We start from the raw sequence: 23,513 nt of genomic DNA, 5'->3' as shown, positions 1-23,513 counted from the left end.
CTTGTCTCAAACAGGTGGCTAATGAAGTATTCGTCATTTTCCACCAGGAGCTATACAGGGAGAGCACAGGCACTATGCAGGGAAATCAGGGCGGGGATTTGTCTCCCCGAGCGTCAGAGATGGGACCGTGTAAGATGGAAGAGACCACAGAGCTTGGTGGACCATGGGCACGATGCCTCCAAAGCCACGGGGGCTTCCTTTAATCAGAAAGACCATTAAAACAAATGTTCTTATTTTAAAGTACAGCCATTGAAAAGATGACACATAAGAAACATGTAAACACTGCAGCTGCTTAATTACAAGTTGCACTGCTTGATTTAGTACCTATGCACTCCCAGGTTTGGGGACCTTAAGAGGGGGACAGGAGCCTCCCCTCACTTTCACAGTTGGATAGAGAAGGCAAGACTGTGGGTAGAGTAAGAGCAAACAGAAGACCTGGCTTGTGCACAGCGCCTGAGAGAATCAAAGCAAATTCTACCTTCTAGTTCTCCCAGAAGAAAGGTTTAAGATGTTAGGAAGGTTGGAAAATGAACGTGTGTTGTCAGTTGGGAGGCAAAGGAATTGACAAACGCTTCTAGTTAGAACATCAGCTAGGAAACGGAGGCATACAGAGCCTGACCTCATGCTCTGAAAAGGCAAGGAGCCCAGAACCTGCCTCCCTCACCCACTTAAGCCCCAACCTTGATCATCAAGGGCAGCGCATGGGTGGTCCTGTTCCCATGAGGATTGTGCGTCACACCTGAACACAGGACCCAGCGTGGGGGAAACAACCTTGCCTTCCTTGGTTCTGCTGCCCCCAGTCACCCTCCCAGGCTACCCCAAATGCCTCTCCCTCCAGTCTCAGCTCTGATCCATGAGCCCTGTCAAAGGCCTGAGACTGCACTGATCTCAGGAAAACAGGAGTCTTCCTTTCCCACACTAACTGAAAGGTGACACAGGAACCAACTCCTAAACTTTCCAAATTACTGAGAACTCCGACTACCAAATACTGTACCTGTTGGCCAGTGGGACCTGCTTGGTCTTTCTATAAAGGGAAGGGAGGCCAATAGGAGAGTAATGCCTGTCATTTCCAGGGGAGGCAGAAAAAGGACACTAAACAACTTTGCTACCATAGGCCCCAGCGCAGAGCCAGAGAGGGAGAAGCGCCTTCCTCTCTAGCATAACTAGAATACTCACAAGAGTTTTTTATATGTGTTTTTTTAAACACACAATACCAATGGTCCTAAACTTGGGTCAGTCAACTGGTGAAGATGACATATTTGGCAAGCAGAATGATCTGGAAGTGTGGCAGCGGTCTTCTGCCGAGGCCCTGGTCTCCCCTGTGCAACCTACAGGGAGAGGGGTAAAGGGGCTTGGGCATTAGCAAGAACAGCCTTGCCAACGGTTCAAAACTAAACCTCAATTTCCAGAAATGAAATGGAGGGTGAGGAGAGACGAGGGTTCCCTCTCAGCAAGGCGGAGGGATCAAGGCCCCTTCCTGGGATTGCTTCTTAAGGGAAACAGGCCCTCTTGTGAAGGGCTTGTTGGGGCACATGGAGTAATACCTAGAACAGCCCAGACCTTGGGGTTACTGAGTGGAGCGACGTGAAGGCAGGCAGTTGCCATGCACTGATCTTCCTTGGTGGCTGGGTTCAGCCTCCTGGGTTCAACACTGCCGCCATCCATGCACGACACTGACCCCAGGGCTTCTCTGTTCCTAAGGCCATTCCACAGGCTTCTGTTCCAGGACATTACTGACAATCCAGAGAGGATGGAGAAGGGAGGTGCCTGGGTCCCAGCAGTGAGTGGCCAGAAGGAGGTGGCCTGTGGGAACTTCAGATCACCACATCCAAGATTCCCAAAGAGGTAGCTTCCCAATCATGAGTCTTCCCCCTGCCATTTAGTGGGGGCTGGCCCAACTCCTGCCACTACCTCAGGGACAGTAGAGGGGAGTACAAGAGGTGACCACCCAGGGCCCTGTTGGCAGCTCAGAATCCCAGGGACATGCTCAGATCCTGTATCAGGAAGCTCGGAGAGCCAGGAGCCAAGGATGCGTGCTCTGTGTTCTCTGCTCTCCCTCCTCTAAGACGCAAGGCAGCCCCGCGAGGAAGGGGCTCGTGTTCCCCAGAGGGGCTGGCTTCCAGGATGCTACCTCTCCTATCCCACATCGGCCACAGAACCCCAAGGAGAGAGTGCTTCCCACCCCGAGCCCCTTGGATTCTCCAGAAAAAAGAATTTAAGTCAAAAACATGATTTGTTTTCAGGTTGCAAGTAACGGGTCAACTGAGCCTCACAAGGTCCGCCCCCGCCCCCAGCCGCTGGTATTGGTAGATGGGGGTGCTGGGTGGATGCCCAGCATCTTCTTGGCCCTGGGGGCCTACTGCCTACAGTTGTTGTCAGACAGCTGGCTGGGGGTCCGCACATCACCCAGGGAGGTGGTGCCCTCGAAGCGCTGTGAGGCGATGGCCGCCTGGTGGGACATGCTCTTCCGTACGATGTCACCCTTCCGCCACAACACCACTTCCTGCAGAATTGAAAGGGGGCAGCGCGACACCTTAGAGGAAGGTATAGGGACAGGTTCCCAGAGGCTCCCAGCTTTGTCCTGGGGAATCTTGGGTAAGGACCTCCTCTGCTTCTCTCTGACAAAAGGCAGCAGCTGCCAGCACCTCCCTGTCCCTGGTGTGGGCCAAAAGGGCAGGTGGTTGCAGGAGCAGGCCCGAGGAAGCAGACTCTAATGCCAAGTGGGGATCCTCATCCTTGTTGTGCAATTGTGGGCGACCTGATGTTCCCACCTCTTGGCAAAAATGGAGCCTGACCTTCCAGAGGAAAGATAGCCTCCTGTTCTGTCCCAAGGGCATCGGGGCCTGGAGGAAGAGCCTGGCCCTCACCTGCTGCTTGAAGTAGCGCCGCTCCTCCTCGTCTATCAGCACCAGGTTGAGGTAATAGCGCACAGAGAACTTCTTGTTGATGTCCCGCATGGTGGGCGTGAGCTCATACCCTGCCAGGAAGAGCCGGATCGGGATGGACTCTCCTGCAGGAGGAAGGCGGAGTCAGCACAGCGGGCAAGGTGGCGCTCTCTCCCCTATGCACAGCGGGCAAGGTGGCGCACTCTCCCCTATGCACAGCGGGCAAGGTGGCGCACTCTCCCCTATGCACAGCGGGCAAGGTGGCGCACTCTCCCCTATGCACAGTGGGCAAGGTGGCGCACTCTCCCCTATGCACAGCGGGCAAGGTGGCGCACTCTCCCTTATGCCAGGTCACTCTGACCCCTGCAGAGATGCCACTGGAGTGCAGCACGGAGCACTTCTGCCTTCTGGGAAGGTGCACTCGCTCTGCTGCCCAGCAGGGGGCTGAAATAAAAACGTGACTTTCCAATTTCACTCCAGGTCATGTTGCAGCTTCTTATGTCTCCTCCAAAACAGAGAGCAGCTGAGTGGGAACAGCACAGGGGTATTATCAGTATAAGCATGTTTTGATTACATGCAGTATGTTTAGTTTTTGGGTTTTCAAAAGGCAGCTGTCAAAGTCCAGTTAAGTCACCATTTCACCCAGCATTCTGATGTCATCTTTCTCCATCCTCAGTGTATACCCCCCAAAATACATCCTCCCTCGTGTGTGGACTGGCAGGGTGGCAGGGTGGTCTGGAAAGCAGAACGTCCTCACTATGGCCTCAGTTCTGCATGAACTGCTTTTCTGATTTGTGAGTTAAGTCTGCTGCTTCCTCTGGACCTTCGTTTTCTCATGTGGAAAATTAAGAGAATCGGACGGCATGATACTATAGATCCCTTCCAGCTCTAACATCAGGCCTTTTCTAGTGTCAGTGCAACAAAATTAGGGCAGTAATTCTACCAAGAAAGGCCAAACCTATAATGTGGTCTAAAGCTAAATGTAAGCCATCTTATAATTATCTGCTGTTTTACATGGATTCTCAGTGACCCATTTCATTTGTACAGGAAAAATGACAGCTGGCTCTATTTGCACAGCCAGTGACAAAATGGGACATCAGAGAGTGTCAGGAGAGCTTGGTCCCAGCCCTCCAAGGGCCTGGCATGGTAACACCCGACTGTGTCCCCAGAGCTGCAGGCAGCTAAATCTGTGGCACTCCTCCTTCCACATAGAACAGCCTGTGGGAGTAAATGGAATAAGCCAAATAAAACCCTGGAAGCACCACGCACTTCGAAATGAAGACAGTCTTCACCATTCCTGAAGAATGGCTAAAGAGCCAATGAAGAATGTAAATGATTGCTTCTTCCAGATAATCATGGTCCCCAAATGACAAAGGGCTTCCAGCTCCACTATCCCAGATGTAACGTTAGCTCCCTGGGACTGGGAGAGGACGCTTCCAGCAAGTTCCAGGGCTATCTGGGCACCTGGTGGTGTTGGCTGAAGTATCTAGTAATGCTCTTTCTACCTGACAAGTGAATTCAGAGAATAAATCGGAGCTAGAACCGAGTCACAGACGGCTGCTGTGCAGGCATCCCTTGCTCCTGAGCAGCAGAGAATGCCAGAATGTCAACAGGAAGAAGTAGAAACCTGTTCAAACCACATCTGCTCAACCTGGACTTTCCAAAGTGACGCTTGAGGTTCGATCTTAAGTACAAGCCCAATATATTATCCAAGTCTAAGCGGAACTTTTCAGGGTGAAGATGGGATAGTAGCCTGAAGTTCTACATACTCAGCCTTCCTTTTCTTCCTTATTGGCACCCACGGTGTAAACTGGGAGATTAATAAGTTACAGGTTAAGAGGACATCTTACTTAGACAGTGTAATCCCCTAAGCCCCTTCAGAATTCTGTGCAGGACATGGGAGAAAGGCTGTGGTGGCCGAGGCCTGGGCTTGGAGTCTCACCTCGCACTGGTGCCCCGTCCATGATCTCGTACTTGGCTATCGTGTCGTTCTCGTGGTACACGTTGGGGCCTGTACCCGTCGTTTCTCGCTTGATGATGTCTATCTCCATGTGCTTGATTTTGATTCTCACCAGCAGGAAGTATATCTTCCCTACAATGACATCTTTCAAGTGGTATCTGGGGAACAGAAAGTACAGGAAGATGGTGGTACTGTGGCCGGACCTTTCTGTTTCAGCAGAACGCACACGCCACGGCCAAGCGTGCTGGTTAAAGGTCCAGTTCCAGGACACGTTCACCCATCACTGCCCGCACGGCTGTGGCTGAACGGGTTCCCAGTGTGGTCTTCACTTGGATTAAAGTAGCTTCTGTCCCTTCCACATCCCACGCAAAGGACGTCTCTCCGGCATGGTACCCGTTCATGTTTGTTCATCTGCTCTTATCTCCCCAGCATGCAGCTGCTTTAGTACCTTTTACATTTGTGTTTTTGAAAGATATCCTAATTTATGAGAGTCTAGTCCCGCAAGTGCAGGGACCAGTCTCTCCGTTCCTCTGATCTCCACACAGTTGTCTTTTGGGAACTGGGCCTGGATGGCTCAAAGCACACAGTTCTGTCTGCTCTAGGCCAACAGGCTAGGCAGCAGCAGTACAGCAAGAAGAGCAAATCACTCTCCGCATCAGCGCCTGCTTTCTGGGCTCTGCCGGCCCAGCCTTGTGAGCTGTTACGAACTGAACCACATTGGGTAGCACTTCCTGACCCTCAAGCTTTTCTCTTTGGGTCAGTCAATAGTCTACATGTGCACAGCCTGTATCAGGCATGAGAGAGAGAGAGTAAAATCTCAAAACCTGATGCTCAGCTCACAGGATAAGAATGCTGGCACAAACATCAGAATTCAGCCTCCTTGTATTACAGGTGAAGAAAAGAAGTTGGAAGAAAAGAGATCATTTCTCTTGGATAACCAGGATGTGAGTAGGGGGTAGAGAAAGGTGGTAAACCCAGGATCCTAGTCCCCAGGCTGGAGTGTTCCCCACTGTTTCACACCACCCTTCTGTGTTCCCCATTGTTTCACACCACCCTTCTGTGCACAGGCTACAGGAAGATTGCAGACACCTGAGCAAACAGCCTCAGCAAGTTTGCAAAAGCAGCAGGAGAACACCTGTGCCATCTTACAGGTGATGCTTACAGACCATGGATTCGAGATGTTTTCAAACTCCTACAAATCACACATTCCTTTATTCTAAATGTTATATGAAAGCAAAAGCTGCTCCAGGTTTGAGCAGGGAGAGTTAAAACAACAACAAAAACGCTGCTTGTGGATAAAAGAAAAGTGGAAGGCCGGAGAGTCTAAGACCCCGGCTCCTCTGCCACCTCACACTTTCTGTGTGTTTGAAACCCACTGACCTGGTCCAAACTCCTCCATCCTTTTACAGATGAGAAGCCGAGGTAGAAAATGTTAGTACCTGCTAACCTCAGCCCAACTTCTTAGTGGTAGAACAGGACCTGGTTCCGAGTCCGGGGTTCTCTGACATAGAAATCAGGCACTGCACACAGAGCAGCCCGCGGTGTGAGGAGAGGTGTGGTCTGGAAGCGTCCCGTCCCTGCCTCTCTAGAGCACCTTTTCCACACCAGCTTTGGTCTGGCCGGCACTGCTGACCAGTGGCTGCTTTGAGCTCCTACAGGTGGCACAGCTGCTGGCCTCTGCCTTCACCAGGTGGCCAGGGCAGGAGTGGGTAGGCACTTTGGATGGCTCCTTTCTGGGCAGAACCACAGAGCCCTGAGGCTGTGAGGAGAAAGGGGAAGAGCCTGTTCCCATGCCAGGCCCAGATCAGCCTCCCTCCCACCTTGCCCCACTCTCTGTTCACTGGTGGGCTTAGGCCAGGCAGAGCCAATTCTGGGTCACACTGGTCATTTTCCTGGGGCCCTCTAGGTGCCAGGCCTGCCAGGGGAGAAAAATACACCATTCCTTCAACCCTGTTTCGAGAACCACATGTGTTCCTAGTTTTAAAAAGTTCTGTTCCTGACCCTTCAAAGGTGAGCCATCTGGTGCAGCTCCCACTGCTCCCAGCCTCCGGATGACAGTGGATCCAGGGGATGCCACAATGAAAATCCTACTTAGAAACTTTGTGGCTTTTGTTTTGTTTTGTTTGAGACGGAGTCTCGTTCTGTCACCCAGGCTGGAGTGCAGTGGTGCCATCTCGGCTCACTGTGAGCTCTGCCTCCCGGGTTCATGCCATTCTCCTGCCTCAGCCTCCCGAGTAGCTGGGACTACAGGTGCCCGCCACGCCTGGCTAAGTTTTTTTGTATTTTTTTAGTGGAGACGGGGTTTCACCATGTTAGCCAGGATGGTCTCAATCTCCTGACCTCGTGATCCACCCGCCTCGGCCTCCCAAAGTGCTGGGATTGTAGGTGTGAGCCACCGCGGCCTGGCGACTTTGTGGCTTTTTTTATAGCTCTCTGTGAATAGAATACCCTTTTTACTTTTGGATATTTGAGTTCCAAACATTTTCAGGCATATCCTATTCAAAAGAAAGATGCTTTTGAAATATGCTGTCAGAAAGTTTTGTGATTTATTTATAACCAATTATTTTGATGTTTTAACAGTAAACACAGTTTACAAGATACACATCTTCCCAACTTGCCAGTTAAAATACAGTTATTTTAAGACCTTTATAAAAAATACATCAGGGCTGGGCATGGTGGCTCATGCCTGTAGTCCCAGCACTTTGGGAAGCCAAGGCAGGCAGATCACTTAAGTTCAGTAGTTCAAGACCAGCCTGGGAAACATTACAAAACCTTAGATCTACACACACACACACACACGGACACAAATTAGCTGGGTGTGGTGGTGCATGTCTGTGCTCCTAGCTACTTGTAGGGGTGGAGGTGGGAGAAATGCTTGAGTCCAGGAGGTCAAGGCTGCAGTAAGCCATGACTGTGCCACTGCACCCCAGGCTGGGTGACAAAGCAAGACCCCATCTTGAAAAAAAAAATCCAATATTCTTTGCTACAATTCATTTCAGTTCGGGGAGGAAGCAGCAAATCATGGCCAAACTTTGGTTTCCTCGCTTTGATTTCTGAAGACATAGATGGAGGGAACACATGATAATGGAATGGTATTCTGAGATTGTTCTTATCAGTAGCAGGAAACAGCTGAAGCTAGAATTCCAAAACAAATAACCTCAAGTTAGTTTAGCTTGACTTTGAGAGGCATCACAGGATGTTTGACTTAAATACACCACCTTAGTTGAATATAGTTTAGTTTAGGTAAATGAAGTATTTACGTCGTGGTCAGTCCAGCTGCAGCTAGCCTGCCACATACACTCACTGGATTGCTCCCACAGTCTTCCCCCACCGCATGCCACACCAAGCAGTCGAGTCACGGAGAGCCATCAGTTTGCATTTGGATCAAGTCCCGTCTTCACCTCCTTAAATAATCATTTCACAACCTTGGCACTGAGACACTTACTTGGATTTATTGTACTCAAATTCAATGTGCAGACAGTCCTCGATCCCAACCTCCATCTTGATGGAAGAGTTCAGCTCCGGGTATGTGCTGAGTGTGTGAACTACAATGTCCATCTCTTTGACAACATCATTGAGGCGGCGGCTGATGGTAGCTCGAAGGAAATAGCTGTAGGAGATGGAACCGTCATGAATAAACACTCCCATTCTCTAGATGCTACCTAGATATAGGTACCAAATTGGCCCACTTGAGAGAAGCCTGTACAAAGGTTCTTAACCCTTGAGGGCCTTGTATCCCTTTAAGAAGTTATAGACCCTCTTCCAGGGAAAGCTACACATATGTACCTATACAGAGAACTTTTCAACCACAATTCTAGGGAGTTCAAAGACCCTTCCCCCAAATCCCTTTATGGAGCCCATGTCCCCAGGTCAAGAATCTTGCTGTAAGGGAAAGTGATTTCTCTGCCTTGTACCCCAATCACTTGCTATTCTTGGGCCTTTCATGGCCCTTACCACTACTGACCACGTATTTGTGTACAGGTTTTATTTCATTATCTAACTCCTGGTTTTTGAGGCAAAGGAGTCTGTCCCGTACTTTTATCTTTGCATGTTTGTTCACTGAACAATATTCAATCAATAAACCTTCTTAAAGTGTCCCCATAAACCTTTTTTAAATTAAAAGAGAGGACTAGGAAAGAGAGAAATTAAGACAGCTATTCATTCTGCAAACATTTATTGAGCTAAGCACTGAGCTAAGCACAGGATGAATAAGATACAGTCTGATGGGAAGCTCACAGTTCACAGAGGGCAGATGGGCGAACAGAGAAATGGGAACACATGGAAAGGGCTAATTGAGATGCTGTGATCCAGTGCTGTGTGGAGGGAGAAAAGGGCAATCCAGAAGAGCAAACCTTATACGCAACAGAGGCAGAGAGGACCTGGTCTGCTGAATAACAAGTCTCTGGCTGAACCTAGGATCCTGGGGGAGGACGTTGCTGTGGAGGGGATGAGAGAGAAGACAGAGACGCAGTCCTGAAGGGTTTAACAAGCTGCCCTCTGTGGCCCGCCAGTGCAGCACTGTCATTCCCAGCACCTGTGCTAACACTCAATGAGGAGGAGCTCTTTAATTGTATTTCCTTCTTCATAAAACATTATTTTAATCTAATCTAATGTAATGTAATAAATTGTATTTTCTTTTAAATAAAACTTAGATAATCCCCACCATCTGTCAAGCATTACCAGATAAAGTTATAAAGATATCCTAACCAGACCAACTACACATTTCGGCTACTATCTGCTGTGTGGCACTGGCTGCTTCTTGGGGATCCTTTCGGTTCACCTCAGTAATCTTCATCACACTGCCTAAGACATCTGTTCCTAGCCCTCTTCTAACTGCTCAGGCTCCCGAGACTCCCCATCCCGCTGTCTGGGAAGACACTGACCTTTACTCCACTAAGAATTTGAAGGCCTTCCCAGTCAAGGCTTACAATGTGCTCCTTTTTCTGCTTTGTTCCTCACTTAGGGCCTAAACATGTCTCTGCATCTTCACCCATCCTCTCTCCAACAGCACCTCTCCCTCTCAAGACCTCTCCTCCCCACTCCATCACAGGAACTCTCCATGTGGATGCAGTGAAATCAGGAAAGGAGAACTTTAAGAATCCTGCTGCCTGGGCACACCTGATACGTGATTGCCCTGGAAAGGGACACAGGCATTCGCATTTTGAAAAGCTTCCCACATGATTTTCTAATGTGGAAGCCTTGGTCCAGCATCTGGATCCTTCTGCATATTCTGATTTCCCCGAGATCATCAATCTCCCTCTAGCTAAAGGTTTTGTCCTCTGAGCTGATTGAAAAAATTGGTTTCCAAAGTCACCAATCCCAAGAACCCTCTCCAGGCCTTACCCTCTTGACCTACCATACTTTCCCTTTCTTTCTTCAGAGACAACTGTCACAAGGCAGGTTCTGCACCAACGGCTGAGGCTTCTCCACGAACCACTCCTCCCAACCCCTTGCTTCTGTCTCCACCACCCAACAGAAACCGCTCGCCTCGAGTCAGTAACCCACGGCCTCCCAGGTGCCAAATCCAGCAGCCCTTGATTCTGCGTCCCGTGAAATACGTCTTCCTTGAAACACTCTTCCCGTGGTTCTGCAGGGGCGCTGCCCTGATTCACCCCCTCTCCTCCTCCTGCCATCCCCCAGTGTGTCCTGGTTCTCCTCTCCCTGTGCTCCCTTTCTTCAAAAACACATCAGTTATGACCTCTGAGCAGATCAGTCCTGACCGCACATTTCTAAGTGTCCCCTCTGTCCTTAGTGCCAGGTTTGCACTTCCAATTGTCTGGTAAACTTTTATGCTTTCTCTATTTTGCCAGTACGTCAGCCTGCCCTCTAGAGCTGGATGAATCACCCTATCTCCAGATCATTTCTTCCTCCTGAGAGCCCTCTGTCTCCATCTGCATGCCTCCACTCACTGGTAATCTCTTGGTAATAACTAAGACAGGATAGTTATCTTAACCAAAAACTTACTCAGTTCCTACTTCTAGCCTGACACGTCTGATCTCTGAGGACTGGTGGTTGGGAAGAATGAAAGATGACTTGTGGTTGCTTCTTTGGGATGGAATAGAGGCTATTTACAGTCTCTTTAGGGCCCAGACCTCTTGTGAGAACAGCCACTTTCTCTCTCTTCCCATTACAGCCACCAAAACCATACTCTGAGGACCTCACAGTAGCCTTCTGATAGTTTTGTCTCTATACTTTTCCCATCCACCAAATGCTACATATGGACTCTAATCTTCCAAAATAACCTTTTCCCTGCATAAAGACAAAAAAGAGGTCCACAATAATCTTTTCATGTTTTCCCTCTGCCTGTGTAATAAGAAAAAGCTTTTAATCTGGAAGTTATATCTTTAAACCCACCTCAACTAATTTTCCCATCTTTATCTCCTCTCTTTCACAACATGAATCCTAAAGTCTTCACATGATTGGACATTAACACTTCTATTTTATTGTGGCAAAATACACGTAACATAAAATTTACCACTTTAACCATTTTTAATTATACAGTTCAGTGGCATTAATGATATTCATATTGTTGTGCAAACATCACCATCGGTCTCCAGAACTTTTCCACCTTCCACCACTGAAACTCTACTCATTAAACACCAGCCCCCATTTCCTCCTCCCCTCAGCCCTGGGCCTCTACCTTTCTACTTTCTGTCTCTATGAATTTGACTGCTCTGGGTACCTCATATATACAGAATCAGACAGTATTTGTCCTTTTGTGACTGGCTTGTTTCCCATAGCATAATGTCCTTTTGGTTCACCCACGCTGTAGCATAGGACAGAATGTCCTTCCTTTTGAAGGCTATGTAATAGTCCACTGTACGGACAAAACACATTTCCTTTATCCATTCACCCACTGATGGACATCTGGGTTGTTTCTACCTTTTGGTTATTGTGAATAATGCTGCTGTGAATGTGGGTGTACAAACATCCGTTCAAGATCCTGTTTTCCATTTTTTGGATCCAGAAGTGGATCCAAAATGGAATTGCTAGATCATGTGGTAATTCTGTTTAATTTTTCAAGACACTGTTTTCAACACCTTTCTTTCTGCCGTACAAACACTTAAGACAAATCGACTGCAAAAGAAAAAAAAAATTAAATAATAAATCCCTCGGTCAAACTTAAATGATGAGTAGATAATCCTCGCTGTTGCTGCATTCTCTGGGTACAATTATGAAACACTGTCTTTACTGGGTGTAACGTCAGTCTTACACCCCTCTGCAAAGATTTGTTTTCTTCTTTTAAAAAAATTAAAAAAATTTTTTGTCTGGTAGAGATGGGGTCTCAATATGTTGCCCAGGCTGGTGTTGAATTCCTGGCCGAAGTGCCAGGATTACAGGCGTGAGCCACCACCTCTGCAAAGATTTAAAACGAGCCTTCCCTCTTCTGATGCAAGAAGGGAGGACAGAGAAAGAAAAGAAGTTAAAGGTCTTCCTGTGGTGTGTACCATCCTAAACTCAGGTACTCGGGTGAGGAGACAAGCTGATCTTATGAGATGGTATCGAGACCTGGAATCAGGTGTTCAGAGCGACACGGGAGACTGCTTTATCCCAGTAGATCACATAACCTCAAGGTTACACCTAACAGTCTACATCTGCTGTGGATTCTTTTCACCCAAGAGACCTCGGCATCAGTCCCTATTCTCAGAGTTTCCAACACTGTAACAGTGAAAACAATCCATGTACCTATGTGTCAACATTTTAAGAATTTTATTTTCTTATCACCCCCAAAAGAAGAGGACATCTAGAATTAGAATCCAAATCTATTGCCCACTTTTGAAGTGAGAAAGCTGAGTTACAGAGCTGAAGATGACACTGCAGCTGTGTGGCAGAGCTGGACAGCAGGTCAGGATCTCCCGACACCCAGCCAGCAGGAGTGTGCTGGGGGTGGCTGACTGCTGAACTTTCAGAAATTTTATGAGCTGGCTGTTAAACACAGCAATTATTTAAATTTAAATTATGTTAACTCACAATTAAATGAGTCCTATTAAACACAAAGGTAAGACATGCTAAAATCTCATCACTTCCTATTTTCCGGCCCTTTACAACACTCTCTGCTCTTGAGGGCATGAGTCTCCGGATGATGATAACAGCACATCTCTCCCACCTCTACCTTTAGGAACGTTAGGTAGCTTCAAGTTGGCCGCGGTGGGGCTACTTACACTACAGAAACTGACACATGCTACAGACTAGGGGCACTTTCCTCCTAGAAGGCCCACGGTTAATGGTTTACCAGCACGCTCCAGCTCACAACACTCTTCCTTCTCAGGACCCCTGTGAAGGAACAGCCTCAGGTCCTCGTCCACAGGGGGTAGGTTCTGGGGCACGGTGGGGAACCAGCAGACATAACTTACCGTAGCTTCACATTCTGCCCCGTGTAGGACTCATACGGCTTCTCCACGTGGGTAAATTCAAAGTCGAAGGCCTGCGACTGGGTGATCTCTCCAGGCCGGGCCAGGTCCTTCACCAGGGACACAAATTCATGGTGGTTCCCGCGATCGTAGTAGAGTTCTGGTGAGACAGAGCAATGCCCTTCTTTATCAGACCCTGAGCTACGCCGGGCTAAGTAAGGGGGCTCTGGTTTGGAGGCATCGCTTTTCGGAAGGACCTCCCTGCAGAACAGACCCCTTCTAGCTTTGTTTCTTTGACCTCTGCTCTTTCACTCCCTCCTTCTTCTCCAAAGGCTCTTCTTACATAGTGAAGTCCCGTGGCAGAAAAGGAACCCAAAATAATCCTGCTCCAAGACACTTGGATACCATCTTTAATAAGGGACAAGTCATGGAAGCCAATATAAGAAATGCCACACTTCTTTAAACAGCATTTAACACTTCCAACTTCTGAAAGGACATAGCTATTTAATCATATCATCCTTATAATAAAAATCTTCTGAGACAGCTAAGACAGGTCTTATCACCCCAATTTAAAAATGATGGAAACCCAGGTACAGCATGGTTAACTGACTGGCCTGGAGTTGCAGAGCTGGCTGCAGAGCTGAGACTAGAGCAGGTCTCCTTCTAGACTGCATCTATTTCTATCAGCTGGTATAATGCAGGTCATGACACAACCTACTTCACAAGGCTCTGTGTGAAGTAGCAGGGGTGATATAGGTAGAAGACTTAGAACAGTACCTAGTACACAGCAAACACCCAGAAACCACATTACTAGCTGCTGTTATTACTCCAAAAGGAAGGCATGTGGCCAATCGAACATGGACACTTTCATGTTATTCCCTCCACTGAAATCAGGGAGTGTCAAACTTCTGTGTGCATCAGAGTCACTGAGAGGGCTGGTTAGCACACAGATCGCTGGGACCCACCCTAGTGTTTCTGATTCAGGGGTCTGAGGTGGGGCCTGAGAACTGACATTTCTAATAAGCTCCCCAGGACTGCTGCTACCACACTTGGAGAAGCATTGCTCTAAATTTATCCTCTTCGGGAAACAGTTCTGGTATTTGTCGATGATAAGTTCATGCCACCCATTTGTCCTATATTATTTTGTGTTTGCTTATATTCTATTGAAGTTTTGCTATATACTGGTCTCCCCCACTCCCACTTTGGATTGCAGGCCCTTTAAAGATAAGGCCCACATCCCCAGCTCCCTGGTGGGCCTGCAGAAGTGAACCTGGCCCTGCAGAAGTGAGCTTTGTTTTGTTTGTTTTTTGAGACAGAGTCTTGCTCTGTCGCCCAGGCTGGAGTGCAGTAGCGTGATCTCGACTCACTGCAACCTCCGCCTCCTGGGTTCAAGCAATTCTCCTGCCTCAGCCTCCCAAATAGCTGAGACTGACGGGCTGACTCGCCACCAGGTCCAGCTAATTTTTCTGTATTTTTAGTAAGACGGGGTTTCACCGTGTTAGCCAGGATGGTCTTGTTCTCCTGACCTCGTGATCTGCCCGCCTAGGCCTCCCAAAGTGCTGGGATTACAGGCGTGAGCCACCGTGCCTGGCCGAGGTAAGCTCTTAATATTGCCTGTGGCTACGCATGGCCACATTACAGTTCAAGCCACCACGCCTCAAGGATTCTGTATTCGAGTCCCGCGCTAGACTGCAACTTGCAGCAGGGCAGGTGAATCGGGAACACAGAGCAGGCAGAGCACACTCACTGCCTCTGTTGTTTGCTGCTTGGGGAGGACGAGGCAAGTCCACAGATTGCAGTCTGTGGGATCCCACACTAGTGATGACAATTCTGTATGAATTCACTATGTATTGTGCGCCTGTGGCTTGTGGCTGACTTCCCGTGTAACTACAATCAGCCACAGTCTTTTATTACAAACAATGACCTTCCCTTCCAAACACTCAGTGGTTTCCACAGTAGGCAGCATTCTGGTTAGTGAGTGATAATCCACAAAGCATCAGAGTGGGAGGTGGCAGTTCCAAACTATGGGGGGAAAGTGAGCAATCCAGTAATTGTGCCCCCCAATAAAAGTCAGAAGTGCACAACAGGTGGAAGCGGAGCTGCAGCCAGCCCCAGGGATGGGGACTCCTCTGCTTACTCTGGTTGCATGAGTCCTGGTTGACGGTGTTGGCTTCCACGTGGAAACCGAAACCTTGACTTGGGAACCTGGTATCTCAGTTTCTAAGTACTAGATTCTGGCCATAGTTTCAGGGGACAGAAGCAGGCAGAGCAAGGTCCCAATGTCCAGAATCAGTGGTACAGAGTCAAGAGGAAGAGGAGAAGAAAAGGATGGAAAAATACACAAATGTGATCACATAGCCCAAAGGCAACATCAGAAATAAACAAAACAGAGCAGGCATAGAGAGCACTCAGGCTGCCAGCATTGTGGAGCCCAGCAACAGTGCAGAAGGTTCCTCCGGCCCCAGCAGGGGACCTGGAGCAGAAGTCATTCCTTGCATAGCATCATGTTCTCCCTAGTGCCTTTCCTCCGGGACACACATTCATATCAGCTCTGACATCAAATGTCATGGAAGAGTGGTCAGTGTGCAGTCAGAGCAGGGCTGGCCCAGCCTTCTAAATCTGTCCTTTATAAGCCGTCTGCAATACGTCTGCAAACACTGTGGGGCAAAGGGGCAGACACAGCGGTGCTTCCTATTTGCCAGAAAGTTTGGTTTCCTCTTGCAAAAATTAAATCAAATATCCAAGGCTGTTCTCACAAGAGGTCTGGGCCCTAAAGAGACTGTAAATAGCCTCTATTCCATCCCAAAGAAGCAACCACAAGTCATCTTTCATTCTTCCCAACCACCAGTCCTCAGAGATCAGATGTGTCAGGCTAGAAGTAGGAACTGAGTAAGTTTTTGGTTAAGATAACTATCCTGTCTTTGGTTTCCTTCTCAGTCCAACAGGAGGAAATAACTTTTGTACTCAGGATGTTTTCATGGTGAAACTTGCCACCAACAGTTGAGAAGTGAATTTGCCATTCTGGAAGGAAACGGAGCCAGCTTTGCATCACAGGTAACTCATGACAGCTGCCCTGAGCTTTGCTGCTTGGATGAGGCCATGTTTAGTCTAGGCCTTGTGCAGTTTTAGAAGAAACGTAAGTCAGCAAAGCGTAAAAAGACCTCCAAAGACCAGGCGTAGTGGCTCATGCCTGTAATCCCAGCACTTTGGGAGGCCAAGGCAGGTGGATAATGAGGTCAGGATTGAGACCAGCCTGGCCAAGATGGTGAAACCCTGTCACTACTAAAAATACACAAATTAGCCAGACGCGGTGGTGGGCGTCCGTAATCCCAGCTACTCAGGAGGTTGAGGCAGGAGAATCGCTTGAATCCGGGAGGCGGACGTTGCGGTGAGCTGAGAATGCGCCACTGCACTCTAGCCTGGGCGACAGAGCAAGACTCCATCTCAACAACAAAACAAAACCCTCCAAAGAGCCTCCTCTCCATCAGACCCTCCCAGCCACTGTCTGCTGGCTGGTCACTGTCGGGATTCGTGCTTGCCACACCCTACTCCTGTCTGCCAACCCTGGGAAACCTGCAAGCACTGGCACCTCTGGGCGGCCCACACCTTGCCAGCCACAGCTCTGCTCCAGTCCCACCAGCAGCTTGTTAAGGAGGCCAGAATCAATCCATCTCATCTTAATGTGCCTTTTACTTAGTGTTTCAAGGGCTAATGAATTAAAACACAGAAAGCCCCTGGAGTTTTCAAAAGTATAGGCTTGAACCTTAAAAAAAAAAATCCAGATGATGTCTGTTGGCTTTGGAGTACAGGGATGTTCCTGCCTGCCCTCCTCCGCATGTCTGACCTTCGAATTACGTTTGGTTTATTTAACCCCATCAGTCTCCAAGGCGGCCCAGGTCTGCTTTCTAACCTTCACCGGTGCTCCCCAAAGGATTCCAGCTCAACAGTGGTCTCTTCTTCTCGCAATTACAGCTTTTCCTTGCAGTGATCCTCATAGACTACTGCATCTCTCTAAAACCGTGGGCCATTAGGGTGACTAGGTCTTAGACCTTTCTATGCCATGGGCCTGACCCGAGAGATGCTCTCACCACATTTGCTGGCACTGTTAGAACACAGACCAAGCCACTGGAGAAGTGTCCTAGGCACAGGAAGGATCCCAGTGTGGCTCAACAACTTGCAGAGGATTACAGAAAAACGTCCACCACATAAGGGAATAAATAAGGTCTTACAGTCTCAGGGGGCAATGCTCAAACTGCCATATCTGAGCAGTGATGCAGGACCAAATGGACCAGATGTCTGACAACCACGTTCTCACATGCAAGGGGAAATCAGTTTCAACTTGGCACAGCAGAGTGTGCGGAAAGAAAGATGTAAAGGCAGGTAAACTGACATCAGCTTTAATGCTTCCTTATCCCAGTTCCCCCAGTGAGGATGCAGCCCCAGTGGGGACACGCCAGCTGGTGAGTCACCGAGTTCTGAGTGGCCTTGATGGACAGCTACATGTTGCTCATCAGTGCCTCCTCCGTAACAAAGGCAGGAAGCTCAGCCGCTCAACCACCAGAGCAAACCTGAATTCTGTCTTTCTTTCATTAAAATAACTGTTGCTTATCTGGGAAGAGATGAGGGAAAAAAAACAAAAAACAAAGAATAGTTTTTGTAAATTCTTAGATCTGACCAATATATCCATTTGACAAATATTTACTAGGCAGCTTCTACGTGCTAGCCACTGCACTAACTATGGGCTGAAGGCAGTCCCTGGATCTCAGGTGCTCAGAAATTAGTAAGAAAGACAGACAAGTTGAAAAAAAAGTCGCAACCTTGTCATACCCTGCTTGAAAAGAGTAATAATGAGGCCTCTGGAAGAACAGTGGAGGAAGCACTTAAGTCGGCCTGGGGAAGTCGGAGAAGACGTTCTGATGGATGTGATGTTAGCTTTGAAGGAGTAAGAGCTTGCGTGGAAGGTTAGTTATATCTTGCAGAAAGATGTTACTACACAAAGGGAAAATACCAAGATTCTAGAAGAAAAGGATAGTTTCTGGAACCTACAAGTGGTGAGAGTGAAGGGCTAGGGGGAGACAACACTGGAAAGAGAGGCAGGGCCAGAGCAGGAGGGATTTGGATATACTTTCCCCCATTAACCAATAGGGAGGCGAGAAGAATTTTAAGGAAGGACTGACAATGATAGAACTGCCTTTAAGAAACTTCATCCTCACAGAAAATGACCTGAAAGGGGAGGAAGACAAAGGCAGGAAGACCAGTTAGGAAGCTGCTACATACAGAAAACAAAAGGCAGCGGCATTGAGAATAGAGAGGAGACCGCTGGTTTGAGATATACTGCAGAGCTAGCAGAGAAGGCCAAAACTTAGCAGCCAACTGCATGTGTGGGAGGAGAAGCCAAGACTTCAAAATGACTTCTAGATTTCTGAGGCTAAATGATCCCAGGTGACATAGGCCGAAACGGGAGAAAAGGAGAAGCAGTAGGGCTGTGGCTGGGACAGAGGCAGAGAGAGGGGTCTGTGTTTGCATGTGTTTCTGAGGCACCTGTGGGGTATCCCAGGGGACATGTCTAGCAGACAGCTGGAAAGACGTGTGAAACTCGGAAGAGAGGTCGGGTCAGGACAAAGAAACAGTCTGGGAGTCATCAGAATATAATTCATGGGGCTCAGCACGGTGACTCATGTATGTAATCCCAGCACTCTGGGAGGCCAAGGCAGGAGGATCGCTTGAGTTCCAGATCAGCCTGGGCAATAAAGAAAGACGCTGTCTCTACATAAAATTTAAAAACTTAGCTGGGTGTGGTGGCATGCACCTGTAGTCTCGGCTACTTGGGAGGCAGAGATGGGAGGATTGCTTGAGCCCAGGAGGTTGAGGCTGCAGTGAGCCGTGATCATGGCACTGTACTCTAGCCTGGGTGATGGAGTGAGACCGTGTCTCAAAAATGGTTTTAAATATAAAATAAAGAAAATAAGTCATCGGTACAGATGAGACTGCCACAGCAAGTGATAGGATAAAAGTGACACCTCTGCCTGCCTGCCTCCAAATCAACAAGGAAGAGGGACAGAGCTCAGTGCTATCAACTTGATTACTGCCATATGCCACCCCCGCCAGCCAGACCTCAGAACAGACTGAAGTTCCACCCATTTCACACGTAATCAAAGAATGCAATGAAGGAGAAAACCACACAACCGCAACTTCAGCAAACTCACTCACTAGCCTTGCTCTGGTGCCCCAAGTTCAGTTCACAATGACTGACATAGGTGTATGACACAAATACTTCACAACATGCTTCTTTCGGGGAACCATAAAGATAAGAAGAGGAATATAAGAGTCTAAGAAAAGTCACTCTGTGCTTCCAAATAGCCTGGTACATCTTTACTCCCTGTCAATGTGTGCATTTAGGAACACAAACTCCCTTTTACATCAAATAGAACTACAAAGGTTATTCTAATGCCTTGTTCTTGATCAAGAAATACATTCCAAAGCCAAACAAGAAGAAACATATTGTCCATCATTCTGTGTTATTCTATTTCCACGCCCTTATGTAACCATGGATAATTGTGCGTGAACAATATACTTCAGCACAAAGCTGGGATTGGTTCCATCTACAATACCAACTGAGACTGGCCCATGTGGTCAAAGTAAGAGATTTAAGGCAAAGGGTTGAAACATGCACTCCCTATCAGTAGACAGGGCGATCTTATTCAGGTAAAACAGGTATAGGAGGAAGAGCAGCAAGCCAGTGAGTGATAACTCAATTTGTGAAATGGAAACATTTTACTACATCGACTACCATAATTTTATAAAGGAACCCTCTACAAGGGTCATGCATGATCCCCTGGCATGCCCAACATTCTCACCAAGTGATTTTATTTTCCTTGCTTGACAGCTGAGAAAGCCGAGGCCCAGAGAGTGGCTAAATTCCCCCAAAGTCTCATGGTCACTTCAACCCAGGGTGCCCAAGGGCCCAGGAAGAGTTACCAGTGGAAGCAACAAAAGGTTCTGAGAAAATTCAGCAGGGATGATGGATGTCTCGGGAGTAAGGAGTTAGACAAGAAATCAGGTGGGGCAGGCACAGCAAGCAGCTTCTTCAACTCCCTTTCATTTAGACCAGAGGAAGGCCTTGACACCATTCGTAGAACAGCTCATTTCACACTGTCTGGGGCAGAAGACATTCTGGATTATCTTTCACATACTGGCAAGGTACCACCACCTGGGAGTGATGGTGTAGACACAGATTAAACATGCTTGTCAACACTATTATTATGGAGCCAAAGAATCAATGCAATAACTTTAAAACTGCTACTAAAAAATACCCTTTCTCAGTAGGCAAGGATTTCTCGACTAGTTACTATGCTTAGCATAATATGCTTCGGACTCATCCTGTTTATCCCAGGGTTCTTTATTAGAGATGATTTTACCCTCCAGGGGATATAAAGCAGTATCTCAAGACATTTCTGTGGTCACGAGTGGGGGATGCTACGGTTCTCTCCTCAGTAGAGGCTAGGAATGCTGCTAAACATCGAGGACAACGTGCCAAACGACGCCAGACATCACAGTGCTGCTGCTGAGGAACCTTGCCATCTACCCCACCACTGGACCCTGAAGCAGGAAAGCAGAAGGCATGGAACTCACCCTTCAGCCCCTTTTCTGGTACACTAACAGGCCTTTCATATTCTGGCTTTAAAATGACGACAAAGAGCTTCCTATAGGATCAGTCAGTCTTCAACCCGATTTCATGTTCTTAAACACCAGAGGCAAAATGCTTGAGGCTGAGCAGTGAATGCAAGAGCCAGGCCACAAGGCCTCCTTTTCCCAGGGTTTCCCCTACCTGTGTCTCAGTGTTTCCTGACTCTGAAAAGGAGACGGCAAATTCTTTGCTAAACTCTCAGGATATGAGAGAGAGTTTAACAAAGATTCCCCAAGGAGGTCTCTAAAAACAGTTATGCATGCAGTGTGTGGTATAGGTATGGATTCTCTACCAGAGCTGTGTAGCTCACAGAGTATTTACTGTGATTCTACTCCTAACCTAATGACAAAAACACGTATTTTAAAAGTACCCACGCATTTTAATAATACACAAGAGTCTAAATAAGGCTTAGAATTGGAGATAACCCAGTCTTGACTGGGAGCTCCCCAAATCCCTTTACTATTACTGCCTTTTACTGTCTAGTTCTTATTTGTTTATTTGTTTATTTTTTTGAGACAGGGTCTTGCTGGTTGTCACCCAGGCTGGAGTGCTGTGGTGTCATTACAGCTCACTGCTGCCTGCAACTCCTGGGTTCAAGCAATCCTCCCATCTTAGCCTCCCGAGAAGCTAGGACTACAGGTATGCCACCAAGCCCAGCTAACTAGGAAAATTTTTTTGGGGGTAGAGACAGGTCTTGCTATATTGCCCAGGCTGGTCTCCAACTCCTGGCCTCAAGCAATCCTCCCACTTCAGCCTTCCAAAATGCTGGGATTGCAGGCATCAGCCACTGTGTCTGGCGCTGTCTAGTTCTAATGACTAATAATCATGTTTAAAGCATTGAGAAACTCTGATCACTTAATTGTGGTTTTTGGAAACACCATTTCTTTGTCTTTAAAGAGAAAATGTGGTAACTGAAAACTCGCATTCTAATAAAGAAGTCTAAGAAACGCAGCCTAGGTAGTCAGATTTAGACTGAAGATTACGGGTCTTCTTTCTGGAAACATGTACAAGCATAGGTAGTTCAGGGTTGAGGTGAGGTAAGAGAGAACTGGTTAGCTCTCACACACCACATCTGAAGAGAAAAACGGGTTGGTGGGGGCGCCGGGAAGTGGGGCTCGGTGGACCAGCCTCACTTTCCGTCTGGCAGTTGCAGATGACCGGGTGATGGGAGAGCCAGTATTGGCAGAGTGGTCTCCCCCTAACAAACCCACCTGCAGGCTATGGCCAGAGCACCTCACTCAGATCCTGGGGACAAGAAGCAAAGCCAAGTGCACGCTGGAGACAATGGGGAGAACCCATAGGCAAGGCACCCATCCCACGAGGCACAGCAGGGTGCTTCCTCCCGCCCTCGCCGTCCCCATCTCCCTGGCAGCGCGCTGTCACCTTTGGCAGGAGGACAGTAACGCAGGGGGAGTCGCCCACGGGCGGGACTTGTAGCTGAACCCCAGGCCTCAGACTGCAGTTGACAAGCGACTGTGACAGGCCTCGCCGGAGCTGGGCCCTGAATCACCCTGCTCCCCGGCCGGCTGTCGGCGCTGGGGGACGGGGTCCCCGGGGTCGACTCACCGATCTGCCCGATGAACTCGATTTTGATGCCCTGGTGCTCCAGCCGCTTGTTGGGGTTCTTGAGGGCAAGGCTCACCTTCCCGGAGACAGTCTCCCCGTCGTAGAAGAGGAAATATTTCTCCTTCTTCCCGTCCTCCGTCTTGTGCTCGGCCCGCTTCCTACTCTCCGCATCGTTCAGAAGGATTTCCACCTCCACGCTCTGCCCGAAGCCGAAGAAGCTCATTGCACCGCCGGGCCGGGCGGGTCTCGGTAAGGACCGCTCCCTCGCACCGGGGCGCGGGCTGCCCTAGGTAAGGAAGGCCAGAGGGCCCTATGCGCGAGCGCGCTCGGCCGCCGCGGCGCTGCCTGGCTCTGCCGCTGCCGCCGGGCAGTGGGCGCCGACCGACAGCCGGCTCCACGGGGGAGGGGCACGGCCGGGGGAGGCAGGCGGCTGCGGGCTGCGGCGCCCGAGCAGCAATGCACCGAGGAGCAGTGCCCTGCGCCGAGCCAGTCCCAGCCAGTCCAGCAGCCGGTGGCAGTGGGCGGGCGAGGGTCGGCCGTGCAATGCTGCGGGGGGGCAGCCGCACAGGGCCGGGTGTGCTTGGCCTGCGCGGGCCGGGTGGGGTCCAGCGCCGAGCAGCGCTGAGAGCTGCCCAGCCTCCGGCGGTGCAACCCACCGAGGCGCTTCGGCGGCTCCGGGCGGGGGAGGGGGCGAGCGAGCTCCAGCCCGGATGCGCTGGAGCAGCGGCGCGCATGCGCACCCCCTATCTCCGCTCCTGGGCCTCCCGGCCTCCAGGAGGACAGCTCGCTGCGCAGGCGCAGGGAGAGCGCGGCCGGCGCTCCCGCCGTCGGCATGGCAGCTGCTACTTCGCTGGGACAGGCTCTGGGCCCACGCGTGCCCGCAGTCCACAGAACTGCAGTCGTCTTCTCGGAGTGCTTGCGGCTACTTTCCCTTATTGCTTTAGCTCGATACACGTTGGGCTGCCTTTCACATTCGGATATTACGCGGTTCCAGTGCTGTCTGACGGGAAAGGCAGCCCTTTGACACGCACGCGAAATGTCGCCTGACGAGGGCAAAGGTGACA

At 49.2% G+C, this 23,513-nt stretch overlaps 1 protein-coding gene across 1 annotated transcript; it reads right to left on the bottom strand.

Moving 5' to 3' along the window:
- Window positions 1–153: 153 nt before the first annotated feature.
- VPS26B (VPS26, retromer complex component B) lies at window positions 154–23,120 on the bottom strand. The gene is given in 6 exon segments (NM_001257745.1): window positions 154–2,503; window positions 2,868–3,010; window positions 4,828–5,003; window positions 8,291–8,455; window positions 13,200–13,356; window positions 22,450–23,120. Coding segments are annotated over 6 exon segments (1,011 nt in total). The 5' UTR covers window positions 22,673–23,120; the 3' UTR covers window positions 154–2,356.
- Between the last annotated feature and the right edge of the window lie 393 nt (window positions 23,121–23,513).

Source organism: Macaca mulatta, chromosome 14 (genome assembly GCF_049350105.2).
Source record: "Macaca mulatta isolate MMU2019108-1 chromosome 14, T2T-MMU8v2.0, whole genome shotgun sequence".
Classification (NCBI taxonomy): Eukaryota; Metazoa; Chordata; class Mammalia; order Primates; family Cercopithecidae; genus Macaca; species Macaca mulatta.
The sequence above is the reverse complement of the archived record's forward strand: the minus strand, read 5'-3'. Positions and strand labels throughout refer to the sequence as shown.